Below are 27,247 nucleotides of genomic sequence, written 5' to 3' on the forward strand. Positions count from 1 at the left end.
TACATATTTATAAAATATAATAGTAAATACATATTTTTGTATATATACAAAAAAGTGCACATGTACCACACTTACATACGTATGAATAAACACCTCAAACAGTTCCATGAACTGTCATACCCCAGTTGTTTTTAATTTTGGTTGGTGGGTTCATTTTTGGGTTGTTGGTGAGTTTTGGTTGGTTGGTTGGGGGGACGGGGGCAGGGGTTGGAGTTCTTTTGGGTTTTTAGAACACCTGTTATTTCAGTTAAATGTTGAAAGGGATATATGGTAACAACGTTCCCCAAAAGCTATTAAGGTTTGGTTGAATCCTGTGTTTCCACAGAGATCAGAAATTACATGACTGTGTATTTCTTTTTCTTTCCCCTTGCATTCTGGAGTTATTTGTCCTTCAGTGTGGCAATTGTGTCCTAAGCAATGGTAAATCTTTTTGTAGATAGTCCTAACTCCTTGAAGGTCCCAGATTTGGAAGCATCTCCTGAGAAATATATTCGGTTACTTTTATTTGATGAAATTGTGTGCTGTTTCTGAAATAGGAACACACTTCACTCTAGCAGCTTCTGGCTTAAGGGTACAAGTCAATATTGATGGAAATAAATGTAGATACTTAAATATTTTTTTTTATTATTATTTTTAGATTGACAGAGTGTTTGGAGAACTGGAAATCACATTGCCTGGGCCTTAGTATGTTATGTGATATAGCTATAGTGGCTGTTCTTGTTGGCCAACTGCTTAGTACTTAATAATAAGTGTTAGTAATTACTGTATGCTTACTGACAAAAAAGCCTATAGATCCTTCTGATTCAAAAGTTTAACTTCTAAAAACTGGAAAACTGTTTCTTAAATAAGTGTGTGTTTCACTGTGGTTTAATATGTACTGTTAAACTGTTCCTCTCAACAGTTCTGTAGAATATAGTTATGAATTAAAATTACTGAATTGATGCATTACTGATTTGCAGTATTTCAGTTGTTTAAAGAGCTGTTCTTTCAGCTGAACAGGGTCAAAATACAATCGTTTGAGGGCTTCACTTAACACAACAGCTATGGGTCTAAATCAGCCATCTGAAATACGTGATAGACTTCTGTTTCATGCGGTGACACTACTGTGAGCTACAGTTTAAGAGTACCTTTTATGCAAATCAGACTACTGCAAACATTTTATTGAACTTCTACATATGTTACTTAATGCCAGCGATCTGTGAACCAGTCTCCCTTAGTGAATACATACAGCATCTGTTTGTGTCCTTAGTTTGGGGTTCTTGTTTTCTGGAAAGGTGTGGTTCAAAGGGAGGGCTACCTGTCGTAAGTTCAGCTAATAATGCAGAATTTGTCTTTTGTTTTCAGTCTCCCATACAATGAGTTCTTCGGTGGTGTAAGTGGCCTGACAGTGGAACAATTCAAGAAGATCAATGGATTTCCAAATGCATTTTGGGGATGGGGTGGAGAAGATGATGATCTTTGGAACAGGTGCGTGTTCAGTGCCTATGTCTTTCTCCTTGATCTGTGGTGTATACCCTTTGAGAACAATCAGGTGTTTTTTCTGTCAGTTGTTAATTTGTTTTAAATGAACAAATCCTAAAATTTCTGAAGAGATCACTTTAGAAATATCAGAACATATCGTTTGAAGGGATAAGCTTTACGATTGTTTTTCTTGGCCTGGGGACAGTTAACAGGTCTTGTAACAAGTAACGGATATAACAACAGATAACAGTATTAAGCGTATTTAGTCTCATTCCTTCTAGTCTTCTATGTGTTGCTTTTTGATTTTAAGTTACATCTCTCTTGCTGCTAGCATAATGGAATACCATCCCACAGACATGTAGAGTAAGAATGAGTTTAAGTACCTTTGCTGTCTAGGAGCAGTGTTTGAGAGAGGGGTTAGTTTGTGACTATATTGACAGTCACAAATTGGACAGTGGACAACAATGCTCACTATTACTAACTGCTCATAGTAAATGAGTGTAAAATGTTCCAGTTAAGCTGTTGAAACAGTGTCTGCATGAATTTATATATGAAGAGACATATTTTAAAGGAAGAGCTTGTATGCTTTTATTCTTTTTCCTTAGGATTTTCATATTTTTATGCTGTTATGCTTTAAGAACAAAGCAGGAAATACTAATTATGAAACTATTATTTCACATTTCGTTGGTTTTGCCAGATTGTTTAGTTGTAGGGTTAGGAGTGTGGGACTTTTTAGGGAGAGAATGTCAGTGAATGGGAATACTTAACTTTGAAAGATTTGATGCGTATTTTTAACTTTTGCTGTAACTTGTAAAAACATCTTTTTAATACTTTTCATACAAATATTTATGTATTATACTGCAGGGTTCACTATGCTGGATACAATGTAACGAGACCAGAGGGAGATTTAGGGAAGTACAAATCCATTCCTCATCATCACAGAGGTGAAGTCCAGTTTTTAGGACGGTAAGAAAAACAAAGAACTGTTCAAATATTAGACTTAAAGATGTAGAATTTTTTTCTTACACACATACAAATCTTCTGCACACAAATAAGAAGTCAGTGCTTATCAGTGTTATTCCCTCTTTAGTGCTAAACTTTGTATTTTCTTAAACACATTATGCTTGCTGTTCAGATACTGTTTATTTAACCATGAGAGAGACCAAGTTGGTGTGTCAGAAGATATTATTGTCATAATCTTTGATGCAGAATGTTATTGTTCCTTAATAGTTTGCACATTAGTACTGGCAGGGCTCCATTAGCTAGTTAATTTGGATATTCTGCAAAAGGAAGTAGTACAGCTGGGGAAAATGACTCCTGCATGAAAACAGACTCTAAAACTCCTCAAGGATTGCTTTCTTCCATCATATTTTATTATTTTCTGAGATACAGGTCTTCTAATTTCCTGCTTACATTGACATGAACTTCTTTTGGGGTTCCTTTCTGTTGCTGCAAAGATGCAGAATACTTTAACTGGCCAGTAGGTTCTGGCTGCCCTAGATTGGAATAGCAACCAGAAAGCAGCTGATGAGCTAGACCTAAAAATTAGAATGTGAAATGTAAAATAAAGGGTTTATGATATGTGTTTTCACATAATTGGAAATACTGCTCAATTCTGTTATCAATGGAGGTCTCTTTCTGGGAACATCTTTATATTTTGCTTTATTCACAATTTTTAAATACATATGTACAATAGACGTGAGTAAATACATCATATGAAACTAAAATGTGTGCATCAGTAATCTGGAGGAGAGGAAGAAACTTTTTTCTAATCACCTCAAATTGAAATGTTTGCAAGTGCAGGAGTCTCAAGAATGAAATGAAAAACAATTCAGGCATTTAAATGTACAATGAACATTGAAGGTTCTTAAATCTTCTCTAAGCTCCATAGTTGAGTTTTATAGCAAAATTAAAATTATTTAGTCTTAATGTTAACTTGTTTATGTGAACAGAAATCTAAGTGTATTAAAAACAGAAAGTGGCTTGCTTTTAAGGCTTAGTTAGGTAATTCGGTAATACCAGAGGGCTGAGAGGTTTCAGAATGTGAAGCATATTTCAAAATGAAATGACAGTGTCATGCCTAACATCAATTGAATTGCTTCTTGCAAATCTTTCTAATGTTTTCTTCTTCTAAATCCTCCTGCAGATATAAACTTCTGAGGTATTCCAGAGAACGTCAGTATATTGATGGGTTGAACAATTTAATATATACTCCTAAAATACTTGTCAGTAGATTGTATAAAAATATAACTGTTAATCTCATACCAGAACTTGCTCCTGTTAGAGACTATTGATGGAAGTGGAATGACAAGCTACCCTACCAGAATGAACTTTTAACACTGGAAGCTACTAATAGACACTGTAAAACAAAACAAAACCAACAAACAGCAGCTTACAAATAGAGATTTTTGACCATTTGATGATGCATATTTGGGATGAGAAGTGATTGTCTGTACCATGCATTTTGTTTTGAAAGAAAAGCCAGCAGCCACCACTCAGATGTTTACAGCATGAGACTACTGTTGAAGCCTTCATTCTTCATATTCTCTGTCTTAACCACTCAACTAGATAAAACTGCAGAAAACAGACTTGTAGCTTCTCTGGAAGTAGGGACAGAGGCCTCTTCTTCCAGGAATTTTTTTATACTGAACTGCACACACACACACCCCCTATTTAAATGAATGCTTTTGTTTCTTTTTAAAATGTGTTTTGTAAATATGTGATGTAAATTAATGTGTGTACATTGCTTTTAAATTGCTCAATATTTTATGCTTCAGTATGTATTTGAGTGTGTTCTTGTTTGAATTCTATAGGAATGTTTTTATTAGCATGAAAGAACAAGTGTAAAATGTAAGTATGCTTAAAAAAAGGTTATACCTTATGTGAAATGAAGGAAATATTAATTGTTGGCCAGCTATGACTGTAAACTGTTATACTAGTTTTGAGCTCTAGGCCTCCTGCATATCAGTATATAAAAAAAAATCAATTTCATATATGAACTTGCTAGAAAGAAAGCTTTTAATTTTATTTATTGCCAGCAAAATTGTATGATACCCTGCCTGCCATCTAAAACCTATTTATATGCATATTGCATGTGTATTACGAAAAATCTTGCGATTGTTGCGTATTATGATCTACAGGAACTCTTTAACTGTTTCCAAGTGTGCCACTTGTGTCAATGTCAGGGATTTTAATGCCTAAAACAATGTGTCTGGGTGCATACAGTATTTTGGTATTGTTCTTTTTTAAAAAAAATCCTAGTAGACAGCACTTTTATTCCTCCAAAATCAGAAGAGCCAAAAATGTGTCTTCATTGGAAGAATATTAAAGTTAGATTTTTAAGAAAATAAGAAAACTTAGTTCTAATAGTTCTAATGCTTGCAGTGTGGGGTTTTCAGAACCACGGTGTTGGTCAAACTGTTCCGCTGATGATGATGATGACATAAGCGGACCTGAAAGCAGGCCAATCCCAAGTGCTTTTTAAAATTCCACTCATAATATATTAATCAGTATAGCTACTTAAGGGCCTATTCTGGTAAAGTGCTGAGTGCTTCTATGATGCACTAAGTATCCTCAAGTCGATGACTTTCAATGAGATTGAGGTTGCACAGTCCCACTAAGGATTGGTCCTGTCTGTTTCTCTATTTTTGTGGTGTTATATGTATGAGTAATTAGCCTCTTTCCTTGGCTTATAATGAAAAACATATCTTATTTTCTGTTTGCTTGTAATGCTATGCTACCTAAAAGTATCCCACTGCTAAGCATTATTATCTTTTCCTAATATTTTTTTACATCCCTTGTTAATACTGAGGAAAAGGACTGGACCATTTATTTTCTATGTTAATGCAAAGATATTGACCAAGATCTACTAAACTTTTGTTTGTCACAGTTACTTAACTCTTTAGGAACCAAAGACTGACTTCTGCTCCCATGAAGAATGGAAAGCGGTATATAATAAGGATTGTTTATCCATAAAGTGTTCTGTAAGAGTGTTGACAAAGAATACTAACTTTAACTCGTTACTGTGTGTTGTTTTCCTGAACTGCTGCCACAGATGGTGTGGTGCTTTGTATATTTGAGTTTGTTTGCCATGAACACCATTTATTTCTTTGACATCCCAGCAGCAAATTTTTCCCTTAGCCATTCTTCAGGAAAGTTATGAGCTTAGTTGTAGGCATCCCAGATATTTAGTAGAAATGTAATGATTTAATTTAAGTAGTTGAGAACAATTGTAAGGGTTATTTTAAACTGCATTGGAATTACCTTAAAATTTACCAGTTAATCTAATATGCTTTGGGAATGATGTAATGCAATGAAAATAACAAAAAGCACGCATAAAGTGAACAAAACATCCTTCAAAAGCATGCTTAAGTGGTTTGATCACCTCCTGATATATTTTTCTATAACTGAGTGTATAGGATATTCTGAACCATATGGATGAAGGGGAAATAGTACATTGTATGAACAATTATATCTTCAAAATAAAATTAGTCTTATTTCATAATAGGCTAATACAATTCTTTAAGAACTGTTGAATAAATCTTTAAGTCCCTGATGTAATTTTGAAGTGATTCCTGGTTTTCAGTACAAGTTCACCTACAATTTAACACCTATGATTATGAAACATCCTTTCGTACTGTAGGTCTATACTGTTTTCTGAAGCATGCTTTTGTGCCCATTTGTTAGGCATTTTGTGCAATTAATGTGCAATTTAAAAAAAAATCTAATGCATATATATGTATAGATACATACATATATACACACTATATAACATATGCTGTGGCTGAACTAATATAATTTTACAGCTCTAAGTGATTAATCATGTATGGTCTTAGAAAAATGTGATTTAAACCAATATGTGAATGGATTATGTCATATAGCTGAGTTCTTAAAAAGTTTACATTTTGGTGCCCCAAAGTGATGGATGTTAAATCACAAATTGCTAACCAAAACTTTTCTCTAAATACCTTTTATCACTTTGTTGGGAAGTTTTAAAAATTGCCATCTTAAATTACATCAAAATAGTGTTTGTATACCACCTGCTTGAACTCAGTACTATTCTGTAGTAAATTTTAACATAGACAGTGCCTTCAAACAAAATAAATGCGATGCAGAACTTAAGAGTTGTGCACATTCCTTTTGATATTTTCATGATTCTTGTAAAACGCAGAGAGAAACCAATCACATTGGCTTTTGCATTGCTGACAAGGTAAATTAAGGACAACTCTTCAAGGAGTGAACATGGAGGGAGAAGGAAGAGAGAGCGGTAGTATTTTACAAGATTCTGAAGGTCTTGCAAATTAACAAGTAAAAACATTACAGAAATATTAACAGTGGAATCTGATTGATATGCTAAGATACTTTTAAGCCCATTTACTGTATTTCAAATTTGAGGAGTAGAATATAAAATAGAATAAAATCCATTTTGCAATAGACAGTATATTGAAAAGCAAGTGCAAACTGTACTTTTTTCTTGGATCTTGCCAATCTATTTTTCTATCATTATGTTTACTAATGACTGCATTGTAGTGGGTTACTAACAAGCCAGTTATTTAAAAACATTAAAAGGATCCATTGCGTATCAACAAGAGGAAGTGTACTTAAGATTATTTTATTTGTAGAGGTATGTAAGAGAGGCTTAATGAAAAATGCACTGAAACAAATGCTGGGAATTTCCTGTGTACTATCATAGTTTCCGTTTTTTGTTGTTCATGAAAATGTTTGTACTTTTTTATCATTGTCTTTTATGAAATATAATGTTCTAAAGATGGTGTTGGTTTGTTTATTCCAAGGTTCTGTGGAGAACATACCTTCTTGTGTTTTGTTTATAGACAAAGTGCTCAGCTCTTTAGTGCTGGGTTCCTCAAAGTAACAACAAAAGGAGGGGATACCTGGCCAGTAAATATGTCAAGTTAGGCTGAGATGGGATCAGGCCTTGGACTAAAAGATTTGTTTTCCCTTTATTGGTATTCATATGCTTTCAGTTTTTGTTTTTATTAGGCTAAATTACTCAATGTTTTTGCATGCTTTTCCAAGATAGCGTTGCTCTTCCGTTGAATCTCCTAATGGCTCTTCTATATACTTCTGTTTAGAAGTAATCTTCCTTATATATGGATTACAAGAATGGGAAATAGTATTCATCTTTATTTCTCCTGGCATTAAATAGGGAGCTGGTTTTCCCAGGAATCATCAACTATCTGTCTTTTCTGTGTATTTTACAGCTATTACGAAAGCGTCCAATTGTGTTAGAGCTATGCAAGTAATTTTTGGGAGTACTTCAACTGGGGACAAACGTATTTGCAGGATTTTATGAAAATATATGAATAAACTTCTTCAAGTATATTTGCATATACTTTTCTGCAACGCTGAGTATGTACTCTCCTTGAAAGTGTCACCAGTTACAGTATCTTGGAATGCAGGAAAGAAGGCCTTTTAAGTACATCTAGCATCCTTAAGTGTCTTCTACCTTGCTGTCATTTTTAAGCTGCTTTTGCTTCTGTATCTTAAAAATCAGAACTGGGATGTGAGTTTACCTGATGATTGCGTGGGGCCCTGGGTGGTAGTCCTATGTGATTTCATCTATTGTGGATGTCAGTAGTAAGGTACAGATAACAGTAGGTGGTGGATTGTATTTACTGTGTGCTTACTTTTCATAAGACACCTTTTAGGTATGTTTTGTTTGTTTCCTTTGCAAGTATAGGAATGCAGTTTATTAACTTCATGGAAGACTTTGGTTTATTCTCAGAATCCCAGTAGTGGAATTTCAATGCATTTTTTAAAAGTGTAATGTGGTTTTTTGGAACCCTAAACTTTTATTCAGAAGAGCAATACTTACAGAATACTTTTATTCAGAAGAGTATTTGAAAAGAAAGCCAATACACATTCTTCCTAAAGTTAATAAAGTGAATAAACAACTTGACTGTTACTTAGTGACTTACTATGAAATCCTAAGCTGTTTATACAGTCAGAAACTAAGTTCTTATCATTTATAGAAGTTTTAATTTACACATCTAAATTTTCATGCTTAATGTCAGCTTCTATTCCATTGGCTCACTGACTACTGCTGTAGTTGAGTAAGAAAAGGGACTGAGGACAAAAGCAATGGAGTAATGTCGATAACCAGCGTCATTAGCTGTAAACACCACCTGGAAAAAAGAAAGAACAAGAGAAATGAGAAGTGATCTCTGGAAACATTGTGATCATTTTACCTAACTTCCCACAAAACTTTGGAAATAACTTCTCTTGTGGTGATTTGATCACTGTGATCTGTGACTGCCTGTCACACAGAGGTTTTCTGCTGGTTAAATATCCTTTGTTAAATGCATTCATGTCACTTATTTAAAATTTTATAAAATGGTATTTATTATCCATATTGGGGTTTCCTTGTTCATACCAGTAAATAGCAACATGGCAACAAGATGGGTTTTTTTAATTGAAGTTCTACATGGAACCCCATTGATTGTCTTTATTAGAAAAAAAAAAAACAAACATCTTTCAAGTATTGTATTTATTGCTGCTTTTATGAAATTCTGAACTTTGAGAAACAGAATAAAGCATAGTGCTACAGTAACTATCATTAGGCCAATGTTTCTTTAACCTTACTTACATATCTAGTAGAGAATGACTGCATTAGTCCTTTTGGCTACAGTGTGGTAATAACCTTATGTATGAATGATTTACCGCAGCCCTTTTGCTACCTCTCCCATCGGTTCATCTCCTGTCCTTTGATTTCTCCCTCTACATAGTAGATTATTTTGTGTTGTGAGACGATGGATGTCAACTTTTACAATATACACAGTTTAATAACCTTCTGTGATGCATAGTTTGTGCTCATTTCAACATTAATAAAAAAGATGCCTATGAAGAAACCAGTGAACTGAGCAAAATGTCCCTCCTGAAGCTTATTTTTAAGAAAGGAGGCTCTTGCACTCTGGTTGAAATTAATTTCTAGTCTGGAATATAGAGTTAAACATTATCTTGATGTATAATCAATTTACTTGCATGCTGTAATCTTTCATCTTGCCTCTTTTATTTCAGTTACCATAGAAGGCAAGACTATTCAGTATTAACCTTCATTATTGTCTAGAATAAGAATGTCATCTCTCATCCATTTCAGGGAGGCAGAAAGAAAATTTAACCCAGGTGTTGGCCACCTTTTCTCCAAGGAGATGAGGAATGGCTATCGGAGCAGCAGTTGCAAACTGTACAGTTGGTGGTGCTCACTGATCTGTCATGACCCAGCAAACAGCTTGTACAGCACTGCTGCCACTACTGAAAGGCCATGTGAAAGGGCTGATTCTGTGGAGGGGAAGGGGACAATCTTCCCTCTTTCCCTTGCTTCCCAAAAGCAAGGAGTTCCAAATGCTGCAGCTGGCCTCCGTTGGTACCTGGTTTGGACCACATTCATCTGACCAGTTTATCTGTCCCAAGGCCTGTTACACTTTTTTCTGTTGTAAATTGAGGATCCAAGCATCCAGAACACAGTTTATACTTCCATTATCTTTACAAATCTAAATTGTAAGTTTTGTCTGCAGCCATAGAAATACTGGATCCAAAAGGCAAAAAAATCCTTTTCCCACAAGGCTTAACAGAGTACTCCACCTTTTGTTCTTCCTCAGGTGTCTAGATAGTCACAGAAGGAATCAGAGGCTTAAGTGGAGGTAGAAGGATGGAAAACCTCATTAGTTATGCTTCTAAGAGCTTATTGAAGAGTTATGGGGAAGCTAGTAACTAGGTTCTCTCATGAGCATATTGCTACAAAGCTTTGAGACTGGATTTAAAGTGTTAATGTGAAAATATTTTAAAGTAAAAAGAAAGTTCAACACATGTGATTAGTAATTGAAGCCTAGACATACAAAGTATCTTTATTTGCAACTAAAGTACAGGAGAAAATGGATACTCACATCAGCATGGTGGTGGAAGGGATTCAAGCCCAGTCTCTTCCAATAAGAGGCTGTGTCAAGCTCAATCTTGTATATTCCTGTTACAAATTGTTCTTTAGTTGTGAGCTCATGGAGTTCTCCGTTGTCATTCGTTTGTCTGTGTGACGGCAGAAAAATGTGTGTTTATAATTTCATTAAAAGCCTGAGAAAAATGCAGTTCTTGGCAATGAACTTCAGTGATGTTGTGTAGCCTGAGTAATGTGATGAATACTTCTATTGATCTGGAATGGCTTACGTCCATCTGTATTATGGATGCTTCAGAGCTTATCTTGGCATTTGCTACTTCCACGATCACCACAACAGATGGCTGCCTGCCCGTGTCACTACTCTGCATAGTTTGGGGGTGAGCCAAAAACTGGCGTTATTGTTCAGACTCCTGGCAGAGTATTGTGGTTAATTAAATGAATCCACTCAGAGGTAAGACTTCACCACTACTGTAAGGAATGTGGAAACTCCATGATGCAATTACTGTGCAAGTACGTAGGGTCAATTCTCTTGATTTTTCCATAATCTTCTTATTTAAATGTATTGTTTCGTAAGTATGAATATTTTTTACATTTGACTATTTGAAATTTGAGATCTGCTATTTGAAATGAGTGTAGGTCAACCAGCAGTGTTAGCCTTATGGAATTCCCTATTGTCTGTATTGATCAGTTGGTTTTCCAGTCTCAACAAACAGATGGTTTTGTTTGATTTGAAGATGCTATCAGTGCTATCCAAGGACATAGTACTGCCTTGAAACTATACACCTTTGAACACCAACCAGTTTAGGGCTCCAGAACCAATATTGAATGCTGTCTCTCAAACATGTCTCACGGTTGAAACCTGTTTCTGTGAAATAAGTTAGATAATACCATGGGTTTGATTGGGTGGGTTGTCCGCAAATAACAGTGCCGCTTAGTGCCTGATTTTAGTAGTCACAAACCAATGTTTTGTGTTCTAGCTGGCAAATCTGTACGTATTTTGTTCAAACTGCATGCAGAGAAAAATAATTGAATGTTTTTGCGTCATTATCCAATGCATTACTTAGGATTTGTCCTTTAATATAGCTTATAACTATGAAGTCATAGAGCACCATTTGTATCTTACAAGTTGCTCTGTATGTAGTAAGTTACCAGATTTTTTTTCATGTATTCAAATTCTCTGTTCTTTGTCATAGATTGGTCATTGTTAGATAACTGTTCATTTCTCTAATAAGCTTTCTTGACTAAAACCAAATTGTTTTTTTTAACTGAGAACAGTTATTTCAGAATCTTGCTACAATTCAGTTAGTTACAAATTAAGAAGCTGGAGAGGTTGCTTTAATATTAAAATGACTTTCATGTACCTCATCTTAATGTTACTTTGTTCCTTGTTTCAAACGTTAAGTATGTTTTTAAGGCTTGAGTCAACATCCAGCTGCTCAGCTAAGTATCTTTATAATAAAGACTCTAAGCTCAGATTTGAAGATAAGTAAACTGAACATCCTCTTAATGGAAAATGCAATGTGTTTCCAGTGGCAGAATACGTGTAAAGCTATCTTACTTGATGGGTGGGAGGCAATTTAAGTAGGACAATATGGAAAGATTTTTTTTTTCCTCCACCTTGTACAAATATGTGCAGCCTTCACTGTAGCTCTGTTTTTCAAGGACACATATGAGAGCACTGTTCCTTCTGCCAGCCCACTGCTCTATGACACCAAAGAGCCACTTCCATACAGTTTCTCATGAACTTTGTAGAAATGCATCAGAGTCTGGGATCCTGCTATTGAAATTCCTACACGATGTCAGTTTTAGCTCTTATGAGCCCTCTCTCACATTTTTAGGTAGAACAGACTGTTAACACACCTGGATAGGTCTCAGGTGAGACTTTGCAACTGTGTTGAGGAGATAAGTGTGGAAGTAGAGTGTTGAATAGATAGTGTTCACTCTGTGTATCCTGTAAGAAGTTTTTTGATTTCAGATTAACTCAAAATTGCTTTTAAGTTTTTAAAGTGTTAATATATACTAAAATTGAGGGCGATTTCAAAAAGTCATCTACATTTGAAATTCTACAATTATTTTCTTTTTTTTAGAGACATGACAATGTTTAAATATCTGGGAGATCCTTTTTCTATTTTAGGTGTAATTGCTTCTCTGTGGAGGAGGAGGTGAGAAAGCTTTATTCTCATTTTCTCCTTTTTACTGATTCCTTTTTCTTGAAGTAAAGAAGGCTATCAAATATATTGTGGTATATGTTCAAAACAGTTCTGTTTTCTTTTTAAAGCTGTGGTGGTGTACGAAATGAAAATCCCTTTAGAAAGAAGGAAAACAGCCAATAAAGGTAGGATTCTCAACCAGAACGTTAAGTTTCAAACAAACTAAGAGTCTGCCTGATTCTTCTAGTAACAATGCTAAAAACTGAAAAGTGATACAATCCTTTGTAATGAAATTGAAGAGAAGCAATAGTTGAATTAAAAGATAGTTTAAAATACTTTCTTGTGCTCACAGTAATTACAAAGCATTATAAAACTATTTGGGTTGTTGAAAGTATAGCACAGTTAAAAGACAATTTGCAACAAATTCATTCCATTGTATGTTACTTGAGTAAAAAAGACATTACCTTAGTGAATGTGAAACTTTCACTAAGTGAAATGGGAATGTGAAATGAATGTGAATGGGAAATTGCCTTTCCTTTCTTTCACTCATTATTTCGGTATGACTTACTTTGAACTTAATAGTTCCCGAGATCCATCTGCAGCTTCTTTATATAACTTAACTGGAACATTTGGAGCTGGACTTCCTCGGACTGAATCCAGAATTTTTATAAAAAGAGGATGCTTGGAGTCAGCAGAGTCCTTCAGATAGGAAGAGAGAATTTTTATGTTTTAAGAAAGGTATCCGATGGTGTGTAATAAAGCAGTAAGAATTATTACTCTTTAGATCTACAGCACGTACGATATTTTCTCAACAAGATCACTGTGTACTGCAGAAACGCAGCCTGAAGCTTTCTGTGGGCTGGGTACAGTGGAAGCAGGGAGGGAGATGTCAGGAGCTGTCGGCAGGAGCACTGGGGAGGCCCTGCGGCTGTATGTGTGAGCACATTTCTGTTTCTCTTTGGCATGGCTTAGCTACACATCATCTCCAGCGTGAAGTTGTAACTAAGCTGTGACCTCAACAGGAAATAGTTAAATCATCAAAGGCAGTAGGAATGTTTAAAAACTGGCAACTCATTTTCTGTATTTTGGAGTGGCAATCTGAGCAAAGCTTTCTGGATTTGAGAGCCTCTGATAGCTTTTTGCCATGGACTTAATTCTGCTGTAAACTTGATGAGCAGAGCATACAGACTGTCTCCTAGCAGCATGTTGGATCAAATTTGTCAGCCCCTGGCAGCTATGTGGGGATAGGAGAGGAAAACCTTTCTTCAAAGATGGGTCGGCTGTAGTTTCACTCCCAACATGTTCATCAAAAGCAGTGCTTATTCCCTGATGTTTTACCTAGTGCTGAGTTGAATCAGGGCTTTGACCTTCCATTACCTAATTTTGTAGCTGAAAAGTGAGGAAATAGAGCTTTGTGGAAGGTGCTAATCAGGGAGGATCTCAAAATAGCAAGCACTGGTCTCTATTTAATAATTTTAAAATGAATCGTGATGTCGGTGATAAAATCTTAGAGGCCTCTGGGATGTACTGAGCTGTGATGTTGGGCAGGAATCCTGCCCTATATCGGACCGATGTATTGTTGTCACAGTTATCTGTACCGCCAGTGTGCCCCGACTCCCCGGGTTCCCTTTCTGGAAGGCAGAGGCTCCTTGCTAGTGTTTCTTTTGAGGCACTGGCAAGGGGGCTGTAGTGCCACCACCTGTTTTCCTGGCTTTTACACTCTGGGAGCTCAATGACACTTTACTTCCTTGCAAAGGTAGGTCAGGTATTCATTTTTGCAAAGATCAGAGCTTGAAAGGAAGAAGCAAGGGGGGAAGACAAGTCTTCCCTGTTCCCAGGTTCCCTCAACAGGCCCTGTTCTAGGAGAATTTTGGGCAGAAGCATGTCTGTAGCTTGCTTTGCTGTAATAAATGAGCCCTGTGGAAGTGGGATCCTGGCTTCGACTCTCTCCTTTGCTAGCACCAATGCGTGCTGAGATTCCTCCCTGCTTGCGTGGGATAGAGCTGTAGTGGGTAGAAGAGTAAGGGAGAGGAGGACTAGAGAAGGGCTTTCTCCAGCATGGATCTCAATGATAGCAGATGAAATCCCTCACACCAGGAGCTTGTTCATTGTGTTTTAAGGGCTGTTAGTTACTTCTCAACAGGCCCAAGGCTTTTGCGTAGTGAGTATATTTTTTTCCTTTCTTGTCTTACATTGTTTTTCACACAGTCACTGAGTCTAATGACAAGTGCTGCATCTGTAACCATAAAGCCCTCTCACTAATCACTAGAGAAGGAGAAAGAAGGACCAGAGATAGAGCAGTAGGAGAGAACTACAGTCAATACATACTGGAAAACTAAAATAATTGCAATAACATGAAATATTTTTTTTTCACTTATACTAATTAAATATAAAAGAAAAAAAAAGCTGGGACTACATCAGTATGAAGGACCTCGATCCTGAGACACTTACCGGTGGTGCAGCTTCGGAGAAAAATGCCAGGCCAGCTAAGAAAACAAGAAATACAGAATGAAGCGCCATTTTGCCTACCACTAGGAAGCCTCAGTGTTGGTGAGTAGAAACTGATGAGATTTGTGATTTTTATATCAAGGCCTCTAAACTGAGGCTACTTACCAGAGAACCCATATGACTTTCAACATGCCAATTCATACTATTTACTTAGTAAACAATGAGAAAATAAGTAACCCATATAAACATGAACCTTGTCTGCAAAAATAAGTCTCTTCTATCACTGCCTGTGGAAATACTGTGAATGTTGCCTAGCTCAACTGCAGCGATCTATTTTCTTGGGAACAACATCTATTCTGTTTCCTTTTTCTCTTTTTGTTGAGGAATACTGTTGTATACATCTCGTATAGTTGAGAGAAATACAAATTTCTTGTCTACCTGTCAATTTCAGTGAGAATTTCTCTGTGGTTATGGCTTGGCTTAATTGACTCACCCATGTTTAGCTATTAAGAGATTTATCTGGTTTTCTCCCCACCACTGGTAAAAGGTAGGTGGCTAATGTGTGGGCTATCTAGTTGTCTTACACGTTCCCCCCAGAGGAAAAATATGTTACTTTTTATTTCCAGCATGATAACCAGGTACCTACAAACCCATTTCTGAAACACAGTTAAACTGTTTTAAATTCTATCACTTGACTTGATCCTTAGATTCTGAACTTAGAAAGTTCAGAACGTTCCCTGTACAACTGCAAATCGGCTCCCACCAGAAGCATGTGCTTCATTTTAGGGAAATGTTACTTTTTGAAATTTAATTTGTCTTTCTGATCTTTGGTTAGACACTTGTACATAGACTTTTTTGCTAGGTTTATCCTGTCATCAGATGGATGACTGTGCAGAGTAGTTTGTTAGTTTTTAATGAGTACACCTGCATGAACATATTTATGTCCTATTTTGAGGGCTGGGCACAGCTCACTGCAAATCAAACCTACTGGTTTTGAAGTTCCATGAAATCTGCATGCTTTAGGAAGGGCACTGTTTTGAAATTATTTGCACTGCTTACAAGAGTTGTGTGACTATGATAGTGTCCAGAAATCAAGGAAAAAAGGAACCAAATAGTGAAATGTTAAAGGCAAGCTTTTGTAACTTGGAATTCACCTGGTATGCAGTCATCCCAGAAGGCTCTGGGTGTAGAGATAAGCTCCCAAGGTCAGTGGCAGATGAGTGCTGATGGTCTCTAAATGGCATGATTTCGGTGACTATCTCTGTAGTGTCTGTAATCCCATTAAAAAACAATTTCTCTGCTTCAAGATGTTTTAAATGCAATAGGCCATCAGTCTACAGAAATCACTGCTAAAGCCCTCCAAATTCTTTGGTCAGTTTATCAACAACGTCATTTGTATCGCAGCTTACCTTTTCCTGTTTCTAAAAATATGAAGAGAATATTAAGATGTTGCTTCTGTTTTAGGGCTGTTTTATTAATGATGGCTATAGGTTTGACTTACTACAGATTTAATTGGAATGCACTCGAATACAGTAGCCAGCTGGGTTAAAGATCAAAGTTGTTAAAAATGGTGCTAATTAAAATTGCTTCAGAACTTCCTAGATTGAGCAGAAAACTTGCCTCTTGAAATGACAGTGTTGAGCTTTGCCTGAAGTTAAGTAAAAGTACATAGATCTTAACTCTTTCAGCTCTCTGCTTATATATATTTCAACAGTCTTTCTGCTTTGTTTGTTCTGCTGCTAGGTATTCAGAATTTCTCCTATATACACTGTGACCTAGTCGATGGTGGGACTCTCTTCTGTGTGTAAAGTACGAGTAGCATGGATGACTTTTTTATTTTGAGTACATGTGTTTGGTCAATTTTTTTAAGGTAGCACAACTCTATTATTTTGAGCTAATGCATTTGATGAGACTTTTTTAAGGTAGTGGAAGAAGATAGCAAAACCAAAGCAAGTGCCATGCCACGCATGTTTTCCAGATGTCCATTGCACTTGAATGCAAATCGTGACAGCTTAGAATACAATAAAACTTCACCAATAGAATCAAAACTGTTTTAAAGAAGTAACATTTTATTGACTTGTCTGAAGTTTGCCAGGTTACAAAATGGAAAAAAAACCCCTAATGTAGCAAAAAGTTACGCATTAGCAGTAGGAAAAACCTTTCTCCTAAAAGCCTACAATAGTTCTAGCAGAGGAAGGTGTTTGTGTAACGACAGTACATGTTTATTCCTGGGGATCACTGACAACAGCGGTGGTTGAATAAGAGAAAGGACTGAGGAGAGCAGCAATGGTATAGTGGCGGTGACCGGAATCATTAGCAGTGAACACCACCTGGAAAAGAGAAAACTTGTGATCACGATGAACAATGTATGTTTGAAACTACCATATTAAGAATTAGGATGCACACACTATTTCCTCTGCAGAATGCTCTAGCAGTTCTGTCCAGTCTGTAATTTTACTGTTCTGAAGCCAAATGCTCAGTGTTACTTTCTGATGTTTGCTGAAGACTGAGAAATCTGAAATTTGGACCAAGGTCCACAAAGAACCTCAGCTGCAGTGAAACTAGGTGGAGATGCATATACCCGAGTCAGGCAAACTAGTCTGTGATGTGGAATGGGAGGATGACGGAGAGGTCTCTCAGACAACTAGTAAGAAAGATCGAGAGGTGAACTCTCATCTAGTGAACTTAAATACAACCTCTGTGTGAGGTGGCCAAGCGAAGTAGGGAGCTGAAGCCCAAAGCTGCTTTCTGTACTTCAGTGCCTCACTCCTGTTTTTAACACAGCTGGTGGTGGGTCAGTTCTTGCATTAAGAACTGAGTAGCTAGACTTGCCAGAACAAGGAGCGACCCTTGTCTAAGACAATTCAAATTTGCTGCTTTCCAGATCGGTCCCTGGAACTTTGGACCCTCAGTTCCCTGGAAAGTGTCACCACCTGGGTTGAGCTCCCTCATTCTTTGGCTCTATTTTGCCCAATATTTAATGTATTTTCTGAACTATGATGTACTTTCTGCAAGAGGACTAGAGAGTTCCATCCTACTTTCTGGTCCTGCCAAAGTCTAAGCTGCTGGGATGTGAGAGCTACAGCCTTCAGTTACCTTGTGCACAGGCAGTCATTGAACCCTGCCCACTTCCCAGGATGATTTGTTGACCTGTGGGCTATTACGTCAAAGGAAATCTTCTCTAACAGCCTAGCTGGAACGGTCTCAATCAGGTGCTTTTAAGCACCTTTTGAGGTGAAGCCCCTTCTCTAGGCCCCAGCAACTTTCAGGCATCCAAATGGTTTGGGAATATTTTTGAGGCTTGTTTATTAGACATAAATGACCCAAGCTGCTCCTCAGACTTTTGTGGACCTGGGCCTCAGTCATTTGTTTTAGTCATCCACAGAGCTTCATAAAATTGCGATTTAAAATGTTCTACAACACAACCTGTAGCAATTCCAGACTACTTAATTTCGGGAAACTTAAATTTAATGGCAGATTGGGCCTGAAGAATTTAAAATTTTTTTGAAATGCTAAGTAAATGTAATAGAATAGAGCATACAATAAATAAATAAATGTACAGCTGAAATCAAAGGGAAGCACAAGACACAATTATATTGCTAGCCTGCTTATGAAATTTGACTATTGATGAAACAGCCGGCTTTTTCTTAACTACTATAGTTATTTCTTTATATTTTTATGCCTTTTTTTTCTATTGCATATTTCAGTACTGAGCATCTTGTTGTTGTTGTTAAAAGCCACATCAGAAAGAATTTGTTTTCCCTGTAATTACAGGTCATACTAGAATTCAGGGATTTTCAGGTGACCGATACAGGGAAATACCTCTGATTAAAGAATAGCTTATTTCCTATAAAATTAAGGTTTCCAAATCCTTCAACAACAACAAAAATAGGATTCCCCCCCCCCTTTTTTTTTTTCCCTTGTTTTTTTAAACACTGTGTACTTTTGAATAACGTAACTCTTTCTGAACAAAGGTGTCTGATGGTCTGGATGGGTGAATGGGCACAGTTCCACTTTAGAAGAGCCACATCAGTATTTGCAGAGAAGTTGGCTACTTCCTTTGCCTTAGCTGGCTATATGCTGCCTTTATTTGCCCAATGTTAAGTGGCAGTGAACCATTTCACAGAACGATGCTGCTCCTTTTATTTGCACAATACTTAAGGACTGTATTTGTTCTTTCCAGCTCATGTCACTACACAGTATATAGATTATTAGGTATGTGTGCAAATACTTACATCAGCATATTCATGGAATGGAGAAAGCCCAAGTCCCTTCCAGTAAGAGCTGGTGTCAAACTCAACCCTGTATATTCCTTCTACAAACTGTTCTTCTGTTGTGAGCTCATGGATCTCCCCATACTCTGTGGTTTTCCTGTAATAGTAACGTGTCTACATCAATATTTTATATTGTCATTTAGATGCTAAACAGAAACGGCTCATGTAGAATATCAAATAGCAGAGGTGTTGCACAGCCACATTCTACACTGAATGGTTTCTAATCATCGGAAATAATTCCCTCCTCCTATGTAGTGTATGTTTCCGTATTGCAAAGTCTGTCCTCGCTACCAACTCATCCATATACATCGCAAATCAAAGCTGGCTGGCTTGTTTGGTCATTCCTGTTGCTATGGCAGGGATTATAGTTAAGGTCCTTCTTTTTAATATTGTGTTTAAGTGCCCTCTGGAACCAAATGTTAGTAGCTTAGTTGTCATGATGAAAGGCAAGATGCCAAATTGCAAATTATAATTAAAGAGAGAAGAGAGATTTTAGTGGAAAATTATTTTGTTCTCTAGTTATTAGCACTGAGGCTGTAGGTTTTACCCCTATACACTGATGCAGTTTTATGTAACCCTAAGTGTTAGTGTCTTGGAAAAGCAATTTAATCATCACGAGATTTTATTCATTTGAATTGCAATGCCTTGGTCAAAAAGCAGGGGCCTCTTCCACTGGGTGCCATATAAATTAGCAATAGGAATTCCCAGCTCAAAGAGATAATGCACTCTGCTCATAACGAAAAAATGTGGGTGAATGAAATCCAGAAGACGGAAATACAGCTGGCATTACACCCTATCTGTTTGAAAAGGAGCAAGCTTTGTAGGACAGCTGTTGAAATATTTATATACTTGGCTCCTAAACCCCATTTATCTATTTTCCCACCTTTTATTTTTTTTCTGTTTTTTTACCAGGGTTTTTTTTCCTGCTGAAAATATTTATTTGATATTTATAGCACATGATATAGTTGAAGGGAAAATGAAGAAAGCTTGAAGAACTTGATGAATTAGTGGAAATTTTCCATCTTACAGCAAGGAGTAGCTGTCTGGGCAGAAAACAGAAAAATCTGAGGAGGAAGAGAGGGAGGAGAGAAAGCAGTGACATGCTGCTTATCAGAGACAGAATCAGGTGTGCTATTGCAGCTTTTCTTTTGCAGCTGCTGCCTCCTCCATCTTATTTGTCATCTTTATTTTGGTTTGAAACATGGTTCAAAGGCAATTTGTGAAGTGTACACATCTGTTTTCTTTTGGTTTAATTAGCACTTCCTGGCTTAAACTATATCGCCTTAATAAAAGGCAATAGGTAAAAGGAAGAATTAAATTGTGAGTGTCCTTGAACCCATGAAACAGAATTGCTGAGATCCTGCAAAAGTGTTCAGTTAACAATAATTAACAATATAAATTAACAATTCATGCATCTCTTACAAGTTCGATAGTCTAGGCAAAAAAACAATTAAAAGAAAAAATGGTGTCTGCCTCAAAATCTTTTTTCAGGTAAACAAGTTTTAGTTTGAGAAAACTGTGGATGCAGCTTGAGTGGTTTCCCTGATGGGTGCTGACCCAGAGTTGCAGATGTTAAAGATCCAGAACAGCTGGGAAACTGGAAGCAAGAGTTCACTTGGAGACTCTTGCCCACTACCAGGAGTTAATGGCACTTTCCTCCAATAACTTTTAGTTATTGAGTAGTAGCCATGAAGTGCAAGCTGTCTCACAAGCAAACCCTTCAGCATTACTGCTGCACTGACAGCCAACAGGACAGTGTGCAATTCAGAGTTTGGATGGGACTAGCACAAGGCAGAGGTTGCCCTGCATTCGGCCGTTGTAGCAAAGTACTACAAGTGATTCCTTCTGAATAGCATTTGTATTTCTGTCTGAGTGGGGGAATAAATATAGTGTGGATTTTTATTCTTAATAGGACGTGAACTACTGGCATCTGCTGTAAGATGGACAATTAGCTTGAAAAAGCTGTGCGTTCCCAGCAAAAAAATTTGCAAACCACTGGTTAAGTTGCTATGGCTCCAGCCTTACCTGCAGTCCTGATCCTCTTTTTCACTGTCTGGACCTTAGTTTTATATTGTATTGAGGTTAAATCTATACCACACGTGCAACGACATTTATGAACTCTTGGGGGACATATTGCACTGAGCTAAGCTCTGCCTTTAAATGCAGACTGCTGAAGAAATATCTCAGGATCATGAGTTATTATTTTGGAGTTTAAAAAGAAAGGGGGGGGGGGAGAACCACTTCACATAGACAGATTTCTCTTTTTTCTTTTTTTCTTTTTTTCTTTTTAATGACCTACAAGCGTTTGGTGAATACAACTCTTGAACTACATGGTAAGACCTAGACTTCCAAAAATGTGAAGTAGTGAGAAGGTCAAAACTAGTCATAGGAGAGGAGCTCATATAGAACCCAGATCACATGCTTCCCAGGTGTCTGTGCCCTAAAGCCTTCCTCAGAGTGTGTTGCAGCTCGAGTTACCTCTTCGTACATCTTTTTGGCTCTTTAATATTGATAATATTGAAATAAGCCTCTTAATAAAGTCAGCAGTTGCTATGCTGACTTCCTCCCTGCCTTTTAAATACTATTACTCCAAATTCACCAGTTGCTAGGTGCATTTGTTTAATTCCCTAAAGTGCTTTAGTAAAGTAAAAACAAACAAAAAAAAAGGTAAAAAAATAACATTTGTAGAAAAGGCAGCTTTTCCATATGCATCTGCTAGGTACTGTAACTTCAATATATTATTAACTTGACAGGAGTAGTTAGAGATTGTGTTCCTTGATTGCATTGAGATTTTTATCTGGTTTAACACAGAGAAACTCTGGTTTTCCAAAAAGAAAAAAACGTCAATCACATGCGAAAACCCAGTTCAAACAAGTGTCATCAGCTGAAGTCAGGGGTATCGCTGAAGCAGCCTTGGTTAAAATGCAAGTCAAAGGAAAGGTCAAAATCTTTACCTGCAATAAAATTCGTAACTTAACGTTCCTCCGCTATCTTCCCCCAGAAAAATGGTCCTCACTTGCCTAAGGTGAATCTTCTCAATTGATATTTAAGAAGTGATTTGATTTTCTCAGGGGTGTACTGACATGAAGTGTCAGCAAAGGTTGGCTAAGAATAACTGCAGGGTTTGTCTCCTTGGGCTTGTTGAGAGCAGCATTGTAAACACAACAAGAAAACAGGCCCAAAAAGTGTGGGCATTTAACACCGGTGTTGCATTTATCTTATTCCTCTGTAAATTGTATTTTGCTACATGTTCAAGAACACTTGATGAAACATTTGAAATAATCTGAGTTTCCTAATAATGGCAAATACTTGCTAAGGACAAGACACTGTCCTTGTCTCTGCTTTCCTTGAAAACAATGTGTCATTTTTTCATGGGGTTTCTCTTTTTATTAAAGTACATAAATACATTCTGAGAATCATTTGTTCCTAGGTTAACACTCAGCATTTGTAAGTGGAGGTGTTTTATTTCTCCTTCAATCTAACCTTTCTTGTTCTTTTTCAATGGGGAAAAGTTTTATAAAAATCAACCCTTCAGATGGAGAAAAAGTCCTTTGTAGAGAAAGTCCTTCTTGTAGTCTTCTCCTCTCTTATGGTTTTGTTTGTTTGTTGGTTGGGGTTTTTTTTCCCCCTGCAGCTTTTATGTAAATCATGCTATAAAAATCCTAGTAAGACAGTTGGATGCTCTGGTGGCTGCTGTCCATGCTTCTGCTTGGCATTCTGTGCTTGACTATCCTGCTGTTACTGGAGGTTTCTCTTGACTTCTTTAAAAAGGTGATTCAATGAGTTATTACAATGAAACTTAAATGCCACACCTATTTGAATGTTAGTGAGCTGTATTCCTTTGTTACCCTTACTTTTTGCACAGACTGAAGATAATGCTATTATTGCCTGCCCCTCAGTGATGTTCTGAGGATGCTTTGCAAGCATTAAGCTGTCATTCTAGCAAAAGCCATGCAAAGCTATGGAAATGACCACAAACAAATGCTGAGATTGTGTTTCTATATTGTATCACAATGGGATTCTTTAAAACTCTCTGGTCAAGGAGTTTCTTCCAACCAGCTTGTTTGTTATGCAGGAGAAGATGACGAATGTGCTTATTATTTGTATGTGCTCGCAGAGAGAATTTTATTTGTGACTGCTGCAAATGAAGCTCTATATCCATTGCATATGAAGACAGTAGGTTAGTCCAGATTGCCTACAAAATTCTGGTAAATAGTGGTTTTTTTGTTTGTTTGGGTTTTTTTGGGTTTGTTGGGTTTTTTTGTAGAAAAGAAATATAGTACTGAAGCTAGGAGAAAAAATAATGACTAAACCTGTTCCCTTACAAAGATAAGATGAGCATCTCAACATATTTTTGTGATTAGCATGTATTTCAGTTGTGAGTAATTTCTTCTTGAATTGAATCTGGATTTTAGACCAGCATTCACATGCTGTTAACAGTGATAGTGTGAAATGTGCTCAAAAACATACCGCTTTTTTAATCAGAGCTCCATTCAATTGCTTGCCTGAGGCACTTTGGAAATGGCTCCATAAGACCGTATAACTTACCCAGTAGCAAAGTCCTGCCAGCTTCCATCTCCAGCCTTTTTAAAGACTTTAACAGCTACGTTGGCTGCAGGACTTCCTCTGACTGCATCCAGCACTTTCACCATGAGAGGGCATTTGGAATCAACAGAGCCATGGGAGACCTTGGGGAAAGCAGGAGAGGTTGTATAGGAGCTGTTCACCAGCCCTGCAAAAACCTTCTTCCAAAGATGAATTCTTATTGCAGAATTAACGTTAACTTAAAAGCAAGCTCTTTGCCAAATGGTATTCAAAGTTAGTTCACAAACATCTGTTTCTTAGAGTGGAGTGTCTTAGAGCTTGATACTAATAACTTTACTACATGCACACACACATGCATACACAAACAGATTGCTTGATAAATATTTAGAGCTGCGTATGGCCCTGGGAAAATGTTGTAAATTATACATTTTTAATGAGGTCACAAATTAAACAGTAGTTAATTATTATAACTGCAGGCAGAGTATGTTAGCCTAGGAAACTAAACGAGAAATACCTATGAGATCCATAGGGCTGAAAGAATATTTGTTTCTTAAGCTTCATTATACTTTAATAAATCTTTAGTCATTCTTCAAAAAATATTTTTTTAGTGCTTTAAAGAAGCATTTTATTGGTGAAGAAGGTAAAGTTACGTCTATATTGAAGTTATGGGATGTGAGTCACAAAATGACAGAAACAGACAGAAATAAAAGGTCACACCTCCTAGATCCCTGACCCTTTCATAATAACCTAAAATAGATGGGTAAATGGCAAAATAAAGTTTTAAGAATTCTGAAGAAGCCGCTTAAAAATGGTAGTAAAATAACACTCCAGCAAAGCCTAATGGTTACAGAATTTCATGGATGAGGAGGATGCTAGTCATCTAGAAACTCTAGATTATCATTCTTGTAATGATTGAGTTTGAATAAAAGAAGACTCACCAGTGGTGCAGCTTCAGAGAAAAATACCAGTCCAGCTAAGAAAACAAGGAGCACAGAGTGGAAGGTCATTCTGTCTGCTGTTAGTGAGCCTTGGTGCCAGCAGCTAGGAGCTGAGGGGATTTGGGATTTTATAGCCAATCTGACAACAAAACAGGCTGCTTATTGGGTGCCCATATGACTCCAAATCTGCTGATTCTGATTATTTTCTTAGTAAACAGTCCAATCCTAGAGTCAGTCCATGAATAGCACTGCCATTGCAGTCAATGGAAAGACTACAGGATCACCAAAGCAAAGAGAATAAGTAACGGACACAAACATGACCCTTGCCTGGAGAGATTAGACTCATAGAAAGCCCTCCAGAAAATAATGCAAATGACCTTTGTTAGCTCAGAATCCAACCGGTTCTAGGAGATTTTCTTTACCTTGCCCTCAGGTTGTGCACAATAATGCCCCAATGCTTTCTCTGTGCCTGCTCCGTGTTTCTTCTCAATGTTCAGTGCTTTCTGGAGACCAGTTCCCACATATAGATGCAGACTCAGTATATGGGTAACGGAGTTTGTTCATTGTCTGGCTCAAGCAGTGCTAATGGTCCATACTGGGAGACAGATCCCCAGGCAGGTTCCCCTGCTTGTTGAAAAGGAGCAATGTTTCTTTTTGAAACCTAGTTTAGATAGAATCTGACAATATCTGCCTCTCAACAGAAGTTCCTAAGGATTCATCTTGCCTAATCTTCAGGTAGACATTAAGACTTTCTCTTAGTCCCTGGGAAGACATCTGGAGAGATCGGTTCCCTTGGGAAAGATAGGAGTCTCAGAAAAATGAAATGAGTCCTCTCTTGCTCCATGTACCCCAGAAGAAGCAGCAACTAGCATAGATGGGTAGCTTACATTAACATCTAGCTAACATTCTACTTGCCAAACTCTTATTATGCTGGAAATGTTATTGATATGCTCTGAAATGTACATTTAGGTAAAAGGTTTTTCAGGGGTGAGCTCAGCCCCAACCTAAGTTGGGAGGAGATGTCAGTTGGGAGAGCAGGCATGGTGTAGCTGCGTTTCTCCAGCTGCATCACAAAAAATTTGTCCATAGTGTACCTGGTGCTAGTTGAGAGACAAAGAAACAGCCCTGATTGGCATTTCCTTCTCCCCATGTCCTAAACAACCCTGAACCTACACTTCTGTTCTCAGGATACGGGGCACTCAGATTTTGCTGATTTCACAGTATTCTAATAAAAAGGAATTTTGCCTCTTAACTTGAATAGGATTATGATAAAGGTCTTAGAGAGAAGTCATGGACGGTATTCTCCAGTGGCTTGCATGCCTTCAGGCTGCTTTATACAGTTGTTCTCTTTAGGCAAAGTTGGTTTTTGAAAAAAAATCTATATTACAGCCATCTCCTAAACTGGGATCAAAGTGCGCTTTGCACTTACAGCAAAGCAGGCTGATACGTAGGTAGCAATCTACACTCACTTTGCATGCACATAAAAGTCAATGCAAGTGCCCAGCATTACAGATCACACTGCAATCTCGTGTTTGTGGGTTGTATTCAGGTCTTGGAAAGGTAAATACTGCTCTTAGATTTGTGCATCAACACTTGTCTTCATTGTTTTGCTCTCTGTGTTTGTAAATATTTCTCTGAAGCTGCAAAGCTTTGTATGTCAGGAAGAGAATTATCTGTATTGAAGTGCAAGTAGGTTGTCCTGTCATTTGCTGTCAGCTGTTTTTCAAGGAAACAATACCAAGGAGGTGGTGATATTGGCACCTGCCTGCTTGTGAAGTTGCTCTCCTGTGGCAGAATGACTTAAAAAAATAATTATTTTTCATAGGTTTTCCCGCAAGGTAACGGTTTCTGAAAAATCAGGTCTACAGGGATAGTACCTTTCAGCTGTTTTACTTTCCTCTTTTATAACATTTGACAGCTGTTTTTTAAAGTGAATAAGGCGCATGGAAAATTCTAACCCCAAACATGGTTTTTTTCCCCTGTCCTGCATTTGCTGCTTTTTTTCAACTCTCACCATCCCATACATAGCCTAGATAGGGATCGTTTGACTATCGGCAGCAGCACCGTTCTAAAGGGAAATTAGACTTTGTGTGTTCGTGAATCCCCATTCACACATTTTGCAGATAACTAGATTATTTCTGTAAGTTCTAAGATACAAGTGGATTCAGAAACAGGGTAAAAAAAAAAAAAAAAAAAAGTCGTCTTTGTTATATCTCTGATCTAGAAGGCCATGGAGTATCTAGAATTTACACAAATTCCATCCCATGTGAACCTAATTTAAAATTACTATAGCCTAGTCAATCGAATGCTGGCTAGATCTTTCTCCTTCTGGTATCAGCCTCAACCTGTTAGCACAATATGCTAGTGTTTTCCATAAAATGTACAGGAGGGCTCAGGAATTTGAAACAGCTGCCTAAGAAGAATGATTCCCCCTTGGTGGAGAATCAAAACATGCGACTGTGAGACGGAAAAGGAGAAAGGCGATGGGTAACTGCTGAGCAACCAGTAAGTGCTGACTGACTG

At 37.3% G+C, this 27,247-nt stretch overlaps 3 protein-coding genes across 3 annotated transcripts in view; 1 reads left to right on the forward strand and 2 right to left on the reverse strand.

Moving 5' to 3' along the window:
• The window catches only part of B4GALT6 (beta-1,4-galactosyltransferase 6), a 39,777-nt gene extending 31,296 nt beyond the window's left edge, over positions 1-8,481 (forward strand). The window contains exons 7-9 of the mRNA XM_080379161.1: positions 1,345-1,467; positions 2,326-2,427; positions 3,608-8,481. Of these exons, the coding sequence (XP_080235287.1) occupies positions 1,345-1,467; positions 2,326-2,427; positions 3,608-3,755 (373 nt within the window). The 3' untranslated portion in view covers positions 3,756-8,481. The remainder of the gene's footprint in view (positions 1-1,344; positions 1,468-2,325; positions 2,428-3,607) is intronic.
• Positions 8,482-8,490: 9 nt separating this feature from the next.
• On the reverse strand, positions 8,491-16,896 carry LOC308060427 (transthyretin-like). Its single transcript, XM_080379163.1, has 4 exons — positions 14,971-16,896; positions 13,088-13,218; positions 10,365-10,500; positions 8,491-8,606 (listed from the first exon to the last, which is right to left on the reverse strand). Exons 1-4 carry the CDS (start codon positions 15,037-15,039, stop codon positions 8,499-8,501), a joined length of 444 nt encoding a protein of 147 aa, XP_080235289.1. The 5' UTR covers positions 15,040-16,896; the 3' UTR covers positions 8,491-8,498.
• Positions 16,897-17,016: 120 nt separating this feature from the next.
• Positions 17,017-24,856, reverse strand: LOC308060426 (transthyretin). Its single transcript, XM_080379162.1, has 4 exons — positions 24,725-24,856; positions 23,790-23,929; positions 19,203-19,338; positions 17,017-17,297 (listed from the first exon to the last, which is right to left on the reverse strand). Exons 1-4 carry the CDS (start codon positions 24,791-24,793, stop codon positions 17,190-17,192), a joined length of 453 nt encoding a protein of 150 aa, XP_080235288.1. The 5' UTR covers positions 24,794-24,856; the 3' UTR covers positions 17,017-17,189.
• Between the last annotated feature and the right edge of the window lie 2,391 nt (positions 24,857-27,247).

The sequence above is a fragment of the Falco punctatus genome (genome assembly GCF_963210335.1).
Source record: "Falco punctatus genome assembly, chromosome: 3".
In the NCBI taxonomy this organism is placed as follows: domain Eukaryota; kingdom Metazoa; phylum Chordata; class Aves; order Falconiformes; family Falconidae; genus Falco; species Falco punctatus.